At 41.4% G+C, this 12,104-nt stretch overlaps 1 protein-coding gene across 4 annotated transcripts in view; it reads right to left on the bottom strand.

Moving 5' to 3' along the window:
- The window catches only part of CEP41 (centrosomal protein 41), a 33,624-nt gene that overhangs the window by 10,235 nt on the left and 11,285 nt on the right, over positions 1-12,104 (bottom strand). For all 4 annotated transcript variants that reach the window (XM_085897430.1, XM_085897432.1, XM_085897431.1 and 1 more), the window contains exons 6-7: positions 8,739-8,856; positions 922-1,097 (exon numbers count right to left, since the gene is read on the bottom strand). In XM_085897430.1, coding sequence (XP_085753556.1) covers positions 922-1,097; positions 8,739-8,856 — 294 coding nt within the window. The remainder of the gene's footprint in view (positions 1-921; positions 1,098-8,738; positions 8,857-12,104) is intronic.

Below are 12,104 nucleotides of genomic sequence, written 5' to 3'. Positions count from 1 at the left end.
CAGCAATTAATTTGTAGTAATATGGAGGCTTCATTAAAGATGAAAAAAAACCAAACTTTATAGTACAGTATTGAGTCCTGATTTAAGTTCCTGCTCGATATTCCAGTTTTTACATTTTCAATGAACCACAGCAAACCCAAGAAGGAATTGTGCAGTTTCTGGTGACGATTCCCCTTAAATAAGGTTGAGAAACACGTGTCGAGTTGTCCACAATTTAAGTGTGCTCAATTGAGTATTTAGGATGAACCCAAATGTGGACACTCCTGCAAGTTAGGAAATGGCAGCAAAGGTGGAAAAATTGTGCTCAAACAGTCACATTGCATGATCGACATAATTGCGCAAACACTTGGAATTAGTCATGGTTCAGTGTGCCACACTTTTTTATAAAAAGCGAACGTGAACAAAGTGGCAACACACTGGGTCCCCTGACTGCTGACTCAGTCGGAGGCCCACATAGCTGATTGTTTCGCAGGCCTTCTTTCCCGATGCAATGCCGATCCAACATGTTTGTTTTTACATGGCGAGTTTACATTACCACAAATAAAGAGCGAGTACACTACTTTGACCAAGAGACAAAACAGACCAGCATAAAATAGGCATCCATCTTCCCCACATGACCACTCCAATGGCAGCAGGAAACTCATCCAGCGCTAGTGAAAAAAAAGTGTGACATTGCCTAGACACTACATCAAAAAGGATTAACATCTATGCTAAGTTTCACTGGAACAGTAACATTCCTTCACGAAAAAAAAAAACACAACTAAAGTACGTCCAGGTAACTCGTTATTCATAACACACAATCAAAACACTTTTGCAGTTAAGCTCTCATTATCAAAGCATAAATGAATTGTGAAAATTTCAAATCGATATCCTTAATGACATCAGAATTGTTAAAATGTAAGTAAAAGCATTTGCCTGTACCTCCGATGATGTGGCATTGCTTGTATGCATCTGAATCACGGAGGTCAAGAAGCAGGTAAGGGCAATTAGTGTAAGGCATTTCCAGCAAGGCCTCGGATGAAATGGCACGTCGGGGAGATGGAGGAAATTCTGGCTCCTTCACGAGTGTGTCCATTTCCCCGACCCCGTGGATTAAACTAGTCGGGAAAGCCGCCATCACAGCATACGAAACATGCGTCAGGAGCTAAGGCCTAATTGTATAACATAATTTTACAACTGCAGGTTACAGTAGCTGCATCTATTAATCATCAGCATGATCTCTTTCGTAGCACAGTAGCAGAGGGGTTAAAATGCATGTCAGTGCAACCCCAAAGCTGCATAGGTTTTGCAGGGTAGGCCACATCAATTTTACATACATTACGGTAACCATAATAAAAGAGAAATACAAGAGCAAAACAGTTCCTGTAAATGCACAAAAAAACCATGCTGCAACAACAACAACAACAACAACAACAAAAAAAAATCGAACAATATCATTGTTCTCTGTAAAAGCGGATGGCCATTGGTTTGTGTACACCCACTTAACACACTATTAACTATTTTAACTGCAGTTTCAAAGCAAAATGTTTTCAAAGTTGAACAGAATATCGATTTTATCTTTTGCATGTTTGGAAAAAATAGGTGTCCTTGATAAATTGTCAATGAGGTCCGTCATTTTTCGTTAAATACTTCCACGATCCATTATGAGAGCATGTTTGCAGCATATAGCCAGCAGCAGTCAGCAGTGTTGAATAAAAAATGACTGACTTAACGGAAAATTAACAATTTGTTAAACACTCTGGACGATCTAACAGTGGCTCATTCCGTGTCATTTCAGCCGGGGGTTGTGGTGACCCCCTCAGATTTTTTTCTGAAAAAAATTCTCAAAGCTTCCTTAACATATATGAGGAAGGTTTGCCAAGTTATAGCTCAAAATTCAAAGTCGTGTCCGAGATATGGCCCTACAAACACCCTTGGGGTGTTTCAATTCTGGCAGTCGTGAGTTGCAGATTTGTATCTGAAGCATTTTTGGAGGGCTCTAAATTCCAGTTTTACAAACAAAGTTCTGAAAATTCACAAAAATGGTGTCTATTAGTGAGGCTTTCAGAATCTGACATCAAAAAATGTTCTACTCAAAATACTTTTTAAGATAAGTACTTGCAAAAGTAGTGATTTGTAAGATGCTGTCAAAAAAATTTGAGTTTTCAAATTGCTGCCAACAGTCAGTTTATTCATCATGAAGAATTTTGTTGCCCGATTTACATAAGGCCAAACAAAAAAAGGAGTTTGTTTCCGGTTTCCTACCGACCCATTGCTTTTATATGCGACCCTACGATTTTTGTTGACAATTTGGACTCTGGCGCCGCCATTTTGAATCCCGTGTGTTACGTCAGCGAGAGTCTCAAAATGGCGGCGCCCGAGGACTGCTTTGTGGATCGGTCTTTTCACGGTTAGTTTCACCCAATGTGGTGGTGATGGTGACAGTGGTGATGGTGACGGTGGTGATGGTAGTGATGGTGATGGTGACAGTGGTGATGGTGATGGTGATTTGGTGGTGTGGTGGTAGTGGTGTGGTGGTGATGGAGGTGGTGGGTGGTGTGGTGGTGTCAAATGTGGTGACATTTGAAGTTGCTGTGGATTTCTGACAGAGACCATCACCAAGTATTAAAATATAAATCATTTTCGAGCCCCCATTTTTTGATCCTACATATACTTGCAACAAAAAAAGCACAGAATATTATTTTCACATTTCAAGAGCTGGAGAGGCTGTAGTGATACTATAGGTTTGAATGTGCTGGGAATTTGCATGCAAGGGACCATAAATACGCCAAGCACAAAGAAGCATCTCATTCATACTACAAGCCACTTTTTTATCCAACACATACCTGAAAAAAAAAGGTTTAAGGTGCAATATCTTTGAGTTATATGAAGGAAAATCAACATTATTAATCGAGTTATATGAATGTATTCATGGCAAAAAAAAAGTCAAAAAAAAAAAATTCCCCACCAACCTACCCAATTTTTTTTTTTGGCCATGCAATAGGAAACAAATGTTTTTTTTGGCCTAATCTAGTGACTGGATCATTTACACAAGAAAACTGAAACCTTTTGGAGCAACATCTTGAGTGCTATAGGTGTCTGAACTTTGCTCCAGACTCAATGACACTGAAATTTACCCCAAGCGTTCACCATGTTGACAGTTACACAGCTCTTTTTAATTTTTGTCACTTAAAGACACATACATAAGCAAACTGTGGTAGAAAATTCAAGAGTTGTTCTCAATCCCTTCTATTCTTAAAAAGGCCCACTATATAAAAAAAACATGTTCGATGAAAGATGTAGAATAAAAGCAATAGGTGTGCTTTTGAAATGGAAGCCATGCCAAACATTCATAAGTTGGCACCACAATGATCAAATTGTTGTGTTTTTTTTGGTCAGAACAAGTATGTGGTTACTTTAATTTGGCTCACATTTTTTTTAAAGGATATTTTAGTTTAAGGCCGCCACCAATCTCAACTACAAATGAAGACACATAATGTGATCATAATAATCACATTATGTGTCTTAATTATGCGGACAACAAAACGAATTTCCATACCGGATCGGTCGAGGCCCGGGTTACCAACGACCGCCACCGGTACCGGTGGTCAGCAGGGTACCAGTGGAAATTGTGCTACTGCTGGGCGAAGGAGGAGAAGGAGACGGGGAAGGCGAGTCTGGAGGCAGTGGGAGAGGGGGAAGGGTAGAAGTGTGGAGGTGAGAGTTGGAACTCTGAATGTTGGGACGATGACTGGCAAAGGGCGAGAGTTGGCTGATATGATGGAGAGAAGAAAGGTGGACATACTGTGTGTACAAGAGACCAAGTGGATGGAGAGTAAGGTTAGGAGCATTGGAGGTGGTTTCAAACTGTTCTACCATAGTGTGGATGGGAGGAGAAATGGTGTCAGGGTAATCCTGAAAGAAGATTATGTTAAGAGGGTATTGGAGGTGAGGAGAGTGTCTGACCGAGTGATGAGTGTGAAGTTGGAAATTGAAGGGGTGATGATGAATGTCATCAGTGCATATGCCCCACATATGGGGTGTGAGATGGAGTATAAAGAAGATTTCTGGAGTGAGTTAGATGAAGTGGTGGAGAGTGTATCCAAGGATGAAAGAGTGGTGATTGGAGCAGATTTCAATGGGCATGTTGGGGAAGGGAATAAAGAGGATGAGGAGGTGATGGGGAGGTATGGTCTCAACAAGAGAAATGTGGAAAGGGCAAATGGTGGTAGAGTTTGCAAAAGAATGGAAATGGCAGTGGTAAATACGTATTTCAAGAAGAAGGAGGAACACAGGGTTACATACAAGAGTGGAGGAAAGTGCACACAGGTGGATTACATCTTAAGCAGGAGATGCAACCTGAAAGAGATTAGTGACTGTAAGGTGGTGGCAGGGGAGAGTGTAGCTCGACAGCATCGATTGGTGGTCTGTAGGATGACTTTAGAGGTGAGGTTGAGGAAGAGAGTGAGGGCTGAACCAAGGACCAGATGGTGGAAGCTGAAGGAGGAAGACTGTTGCGTGAAATTTAGAGAGGAGGTGAGACAGGCGTTGGATGGTGGTAAAGATGGGTGGGATGATTGGGCAACGACAGCAGAAGTTGTGAGGGAGATAGCTAGGAAGGTACTTGGTGTGACATCTGGACAGAGGAAGGAAGATGAGGAGACTTGGTGGTGGAATGAGGAAGTACAGGAAAGTATAAGGAAGAAGGGGTTGGCGAAAAAGAAGTGGGATAGTCAGAGAGATGAAGAAAGTAGGCAGGAGTACAAGGAGTGGCGGCGGAAGGCAAAAAGAGAGGTGGCAAAGGCCAAGGAAAAGGCATATGACGAGCTGTATGAGAAGTTGGATACAAAAGAAGGGGAAAAGGATTTATACCGATTGGCAAGACAGAGGGACCGAGCTGCGAAGGATGTGCTGCAGCTTCGGGTGATAAAGGACGTAAATGGGAATGTGCTGACGAGTGAGGAGAGTGTGTTGAGAAGGTGGATGGAGTACTTTGAGGAGCTGATGAATGAAGAAAATGAGAGAGAGAGAAGGTTGGAAGAGGTGGAGATAGTGAATCTGGAAGTGGGGTGGATCAGTAAGGATGAAGTGAGGACTGCTATGAAGAAGATGAAAAGTGGAAAGGCAGTTGGCTCAGATGGTATACCAGTGGAGGCATGGAAGTGCTTAGGAGAGATGGCAGTGGGGTTGTTAAGCAGATTGTTTAATAAAGTCTTGGAAAGTGAGAGGATGCCGGAGGAGTGGAGATTAAGTGTACTGATTCCGATTTTCAAGAATAAGGGTGATGTGCAGAGCTGTGGAAATTACAGAGGGATAAAGTTGTTAAGCCACACCATGAAGTTGTGGGAAAGAGTAGTGGAAGCTAGGTTGAGAGGAGAGGTGATGATCTGTGAGCAGCAATATGGGTTTATGCCAGGAAAGAGCACCACTGATGCAATGTTTGCTTTGAGAATGTTGATGGAGAAGTATAGGGAAGGCCAGAAGGAGTTACATTGTGTGTTTGTGGATTTAGAGAAAGCTTATGATAGGGTGCCAAGAGAGGAGTTGTGGTATTGTATGAGGAAGTCGGGAGTGTTGGAGAAGTATGTGAAGATAGTGCAGGATATGTATGAGGACAGTGTGACAGCGGTGAGGTATGCAGTAGGAATGACGGACCGGTTTAAGGTAAAAGTGGGATTGCACCAAGGATCGACTCTGAGCCCTTTCCTGTTTGCAATGGTGATGGACAGGTTGATGGACGAGATCAGACTGGAGTCCCCATAGACTATGATGTTCGCGGATGACATCATGTTCTGTAGGGAGAGTAGGGAGCAGGCTGAGGCGAGCCTCGAGCGGTGGAGGTACGCACTGGAGAGAAGGGGAATGATAGTCAGTTGGAGTAAGACAGAGTACATGTGCGTAAATGAGAGGGAGGGTGGTGGTATGGTGCGGTTGCAAAGAGTTGAGGTGGGGAAGGTGGATTGGTTTAAATACTTGGGATCAACTGTCCAAAGTAACGGAGAGTGTGGGAGAGAAGTGAAAAAGAGAGTGCAGGCAGGGTGGAGTGGGTGGAGAAGAGTTGCAGGAGTGATTTGTGACAGAAGGGTAGCTGCAAGAGTGAAGGGGAAAGTATATAAGACGGTAGTGAGACCAGCTATGTTGTATGGTTTGGAGGCCGTGGAACTCACAAAAAGACAGGAAGCGGAGTTGGAGGTGGCAGAGTTAAAGATGCTGCATAGGATAAGAAATGAGTATATTAGAGGGACAGCGCAGGTAGAACGGTTTGGAGACAAAGTGAGAGAGGCGAGATTGAGATGGTTTGGACATGTGCACAGGAGGGAAGCGGAGTATATCGGGAGAAGGATGTTGAAGATGGAGCCGCCAGGCAGGAGGAGAAGAGGAAGGCCAAAGAAGAGATTCATGGATACGGTGAGGGCGGACATGCGGGTGGTTGGAGTGTCAATGTAAGATGTGGAGGATAGAGCGAAATGGAGACGGTTGATCCGCTGTGGCGACCCGTAACGGGAGCAAGCCAAAAGAGGAAGAAGAAGAAGAATGTGATCATAATAATCACCATTATAAATATTCATTTGCATATCTAATTGTTTATATACTTGGTGTACATTGTACGAAAGTCTACATCCATTTGTAAATGTAGGTACAATATCTGATTCAACTTTTTTTTTTTCATAATTTCATATCAAATTGTTTGGACAAAAGTACTTGGATCCATTGTACAAAGTGAACAGTGATTAGTTTTATAATTGCCAGGATATAATAAAATGTAACAATGAGCATTGGCAGTTACTACAGGGCTGTGTATTAGGTTAAAGCCTAAATAAGAGAGAGTTGTGCTTCATGCCGAACTTTGGAAATGATTTGGTACACTTCTTTAATCTTTACTAAACTGATCTATATATTGTTAGATTCCACTTAAGTCATACTTCCTAACAATATCTATATTTTTTTCGATATATTTGTTCGTAAAAATTGTATTTTAAAAAAGTAGCTTTTGGAACTGTAGAATCATTAGAAATTGATGCATTTAAAAAGAAAAATTCGTTTAAAAATAGAAGGGATTGAGAACAACTATTGAATTTTCTACCACAGTTTGCCTATGTATGTGTCTTTAAGTGACAAAAATTAAAAAGAGCTGTGTAACCGTCAACATGGTGAATACTTGGGGTAAATTTCAGTGTCGTTGAGTCTGGAGCAAAGTTCAGACACCTATAGCACCCAAGATTTTGCTCCAAATGGTTTCAGTTTTCTTGTGTAAATGATCCAGTCACTAGATTATGTAAATCAGGCAACTAAATTATCCATGATGAATAAACTGACTGTTGGCAGCAATTTGAAAACTCAAATTTTTTTGACTGCATCTTACAAATCACTACTTTTGAGAGTACTTATCTTAAAAAGTATTTTAAGTAGAACATTTTTATGTCAGATTCTGAAAGCCTCACTAATAGACACTATTTGTGTGAATTTTCAGAACTTTGTTTGTAAAACTCTGGAATTTAGAGCCCTCCAAAAATGCTTCAGATACAAATCTGCAATTCGCGACTGCCAGAATTGAAACACCCCAAGGGTGTTTGTAGCCCTCGGACACTACTTGGAATTTTGAGCGAAAACTTGGCAAACCTTCCTCATATATGTTAAGGTAGCTTTGAGAATTATTTTCAGGAAAATCTGAGGGGGTCACCGCAGAATTTCATTTTTTTGGCCGATTTTACACGGAATGACCCCAAACTGATCCACAGACCATGCTGAAATAACAATGGGACTTCCCCCACTTTGCTGTCGACCATGTGCTAAATGTTCTTGTTACGAACGATCCGCCGATTGCATCAGACCGTGCAGTACAAGTCAAACCCTGCTGCTCTCGGCAAAGACACCTCTTTTGCCTTCAACATGCCCCGATTGTCACAAGTGTGGAAAACCTTGGAATATTACCACAAACATGTAAAAGAGATCCCCATCGGACATTGCCATGGCAGACTACTCCAAACAGGGCAGTGTATTATCACAGAATATGAAGTTGACGGTCAGATGTTGTTGCTCACATTGTCGCCAGCACTGAGAGATTGGTTCATTTGGCATGATAATGCTCCTTTGCACAAAGCAGTGGCTATGTTTGTCACAATGCATCAAATTAGAATTTCCTGACAACTCTTCCATTCCACCTGCCCTGGCAGGTCTATGCTTTATCAGCAAACAAATACATTTTAAAAATGAAATTAATTATGCCATCAGGATAAAATAAATTTACAATCGTAAAAGCTGTGACAAACTAGCTTTGCAATATGTTGAAGGAGTTATGGCATGTGAAGTCTGAGGAGTTACAAAAAAAAAAAACCTATGTTTGAGAAATCAACATTCAAAGCATATGACGTCGGGGTAATTTGACATCACGTGCAGCGCATAAATGCAAAGCAATCAGAAATAAGCATTGACATGATCAAAAACTAAGGAATCAGCTGACAAATTAACTTTTCTCTGGCATCTCTAGCAGAAGTTACTTACCACTTACCGGTTATACACAAACACTTACCGGCAAGCTGAACTTACTTTGTGCACTCTTTTTCGATCCGATCCAAATTTCATCACCTGTCCACTTTTGAACTACATTACCTCTGCTTATTGCACATGCAAGGTATGGCTGAAATTGCTGAAGTGAATCGCTTAATTGAGAGACATTTCCAGACTTTGCAGGTTTTACGCAACCCTTTTATCAAGATGGAACTTCCAGGAGTCTTGCCTCCTATGGTTGTACACCTGACCTCTTCAGTGTGGAGCGCGAAGTCTCATCACCCCTTGCTTTGTTGCTCGCTGAACCCTCAGTTTCACGTGTCTTTTTCACATCCTCCATGCTTTCTGTCTCAGCCTTGAGTGCATCGGCTGCAAAATAATGTATGACGCAAGTGAGCCAAACCAAAAAAAAATATACGAGAAGGGCACTCTTCAACGTCATGACGCTGCCAGATATACCTCCACCCACATTATTGCATCATTATACATACTTGTACCAAGTTTGATTCAAAATACTAAATAATTATGGCTGCCAGACCATGCATCTGATCAGGTTGAAATTTAAAACATACATTTCTTGTGACTACTAGATCATAATTGCGACGTTTCACATCAATCGATGAAGCGGTTCAAGAGTAAGGATTTTTTGAAGATTTTCATTAAATCCAATGTGGCTGCCAGACCAAATAACCTATTAATTATTCGTGAACACCCTGGTATCCCCAAGAATCGGAGAACATGTGGGTGTAGTTTCCCCTCAATCTGTCAAGCCGTTCTGGAGAAGAATATTTTTAAGGGTTTATTCTTCAAAAAAAAAAAAAAAAAAAAAATCAGAGCTGCCAAACCATGTGACCTATGATATCTTAGGTGGAGAACTTTTTGTTCTTCATGTACAGGCAATCATACCTGTAAAGTTTCACTTCGATCTGTTCAGCCGTTTCGGAGAAGAGGATTTTTGAAGGTATTTATACTGCCACCTATGACATCATTTAAGAATTAATAAATAAATAAATCACATCTCTTTCTCATGGGGAGTACTTGACAGGTGTCAAGTTTCAATTTTTTCCATGGAGCGGTTTTGGAGCCACAGAGGTCCAAAGTTTTGCCTTTTTTACAACATTGCTGCCACACCACGTGACCTATGATGTAATAATTGTCATTAAAACATCATACATGAGTAGTCACACCTCTGGCAAAAATTTTGGGTCAGTTGGATAAGTGATTGCAGAGAAAACGTGTATGCATGGATGGATGGATGGATGTACATACGGATAATCCGAAAACATAATGCTTCCGGCAACTTCATCAGCGGAGGTATAAAAAGGTATAAGAAGTAGAGACGTGAAGTGTTCGTACATAGCAGGGCAGAAACCTTTACCAATACCATGGTTGGAGCAATGATAGGGGCTTAATGTTGTTACGGTTGCTGGATGAGGACCAGTGTCCTTAGCCAATCCTGATGAATCAAGGTTACAGTAGACCACCGGGTGGACTCTAGGTCAAATACTCCACGATCACCAATTTTACGATGGATCATCGATAGAGACCATACACCACCCGCCAGGAAAGCCGAATAGATCATTACTTTAGTTATCAGTGTACAGATAGCTCTAATGAGAATCTGACGCTCTATAAAGGCCCGGTCACACCTTGACGTTTTAGCAAACGTATGCCGATTTTTGAATTTTTTTTCTAAAACGCTGGCACACGTTGAATACGTTATGGGTAAGTTTTGATAACATTGAGAGCACGCTGAAAAACACTGCCAAACGTCGTTGTATGATGGCTTTAAACGTTGTACTTTTCGGTTGTCCTCAAATTTTTTCATGCTTGAAATTTCACGACGTATGCCGACGTATGACTCACACGTTCCGCTACGCTGGCCACAAGTTGTATGCACGGTCTGCGATCGTTGACAGACGTCAACACATGCTACTTGTAAGTTAATCATAAGTTGAGACGAGCCGAGGTAATGTTTAGCGTACCCGAAACTTATTTCTAACCTATGATTAACGTGTTGTTGGCACGTTACGCGATCGTTGCCACACGTCGACAGACGTTACTTTTAAGTTACTCATAGGCTGAAAGACGTCGGTATAATGGATCGTCCTTGCGTCAGCGTCCACGGCCACGGCCAGGACACTTATTTGCAGCATTCTTCAAACTTTTCTTCGGCATGACGAGGATGTTCACACTTCGATGTCTAGCTTGGCTATGATTCCAATTGTCCATCGGCAGCGTCTATTTAAAATAGTCTGGTTTGAGCGTTTTAACACGTTCAGAAGAAACGCTTCAAATTTCCAAACCCCAGCGTCAAGAAAAAAAAACAAAAAAAAAAAAAAAAACAAAGGCCAGTGACAGCAATTTAAATCGTTCATTGTAAACAATGAAACTAGCTGAGTGGTACCGTTTAAAAGTCGTTGAGTGTAAAAAAAATCCAATTGTTGAGCGCAAGCGTCTACTTTCAATAGTGGGGTTTGAGCGATTTAGCACGTTCAATAGAAACGATTAAAATTTCCAAACCCCAGCGTCAAAAAACAAAGGCGAGTGACAGCAATTTAAATCGTTCATTGTAAACAATGAAAATGGCTGAGTGGTACCGTTTAAAAGTCGTTGAGTGTTAAAAAAAATCCAATTGTTGAGCGCAAGCGTCTACTTTCAATAGTGGAGATGCAGCCATTTAAATCGTTGAGTGGCAGCCTATGAACCTACCCGTGGACACGCGGATGCAAGGACGATCCATCATAACCCACACCCTCCCCCTCACACCCACCTACTACTGCCAACATGAACAAACTACTACTAATACTAATATTAATACTAATACTAATACTGATACTGATACTGCTGACATGGACATAGACTCAAAAAGGAACTCGAAAACACTGTTGGGTTCCCCTTTTATGAACACCATTTTTATATACCAATTCCCAAAACCGCTGGGAACACGTCTTTATATGGCAGTTGTAAGCTAGAAACACATTCATTTTTTTTTTTGTCGACCGGAAGACGTCATTGGAATACGTCTACATACGTCGATGTGTGTTGGGACTACGTAAAGAATTGGTTCAAAGCACGTCAAACATAAGTTAGAAATAAGTTTCGCGTAAAAAAGACATTACCGCGACGTGTTTCGACTTATGAGTAGCTTATAAGTAGCCTTTGTGGACGTGTGTAAGCGTCCACATATCGTGTGTAAAACTTATCCCCATCGCATGCGGAACGTGTGTCATACGCCGAGTACGTCGTAAAATTTTGAACATGTTTAAAATTTCTTGATGTACTCTACTTACTACGACGTATGATAGCGTACTTTAGCGTTCTACTCACGTATACCAAACTTACTCGTACCGTATTTGACGTTCCCCCAACGTTTTAGACACATTTTTCTTAGGTCGGCATACGCTGGCAAGATCGCCAAGGTGTGACCACGATGTTGACACTTCCATTTCTACGGCAGTTATGATTCGAATCGTTGTGCGTCAGCCTTTTAATAGGCTACGTCACGACATCGTCGGCGATGCGTGCAACGCGCTATGCCAAAGTTAGACTATTGTTGGGCATAGGTTGTGTAGGCCAACAACAGGTTCAGCATTCGTTGGTACAAGTTATCTATA

Source organism: Eptatretus burgeri, chromosome 10 (genome assembly GCF_056783735.1).
Source record: "Eptatretus burgeri isolate ZD-2024b chromosome 10, Ebu_testis_v1, whole genome shotgun sequence".
Taxonomy (NCBI): domain Eukaryota; kingdom Metazoa; phylum Chordata; class Myxini; order Myxiniformes; family Myxinidae; genus Eptatretus; species Eptatretus burgeri.
The sequence above is the reverse complement of the archived record's forward strand: the minus strand, read 5'-3'. Positions and strand labels throughout refer to the sequence as shown.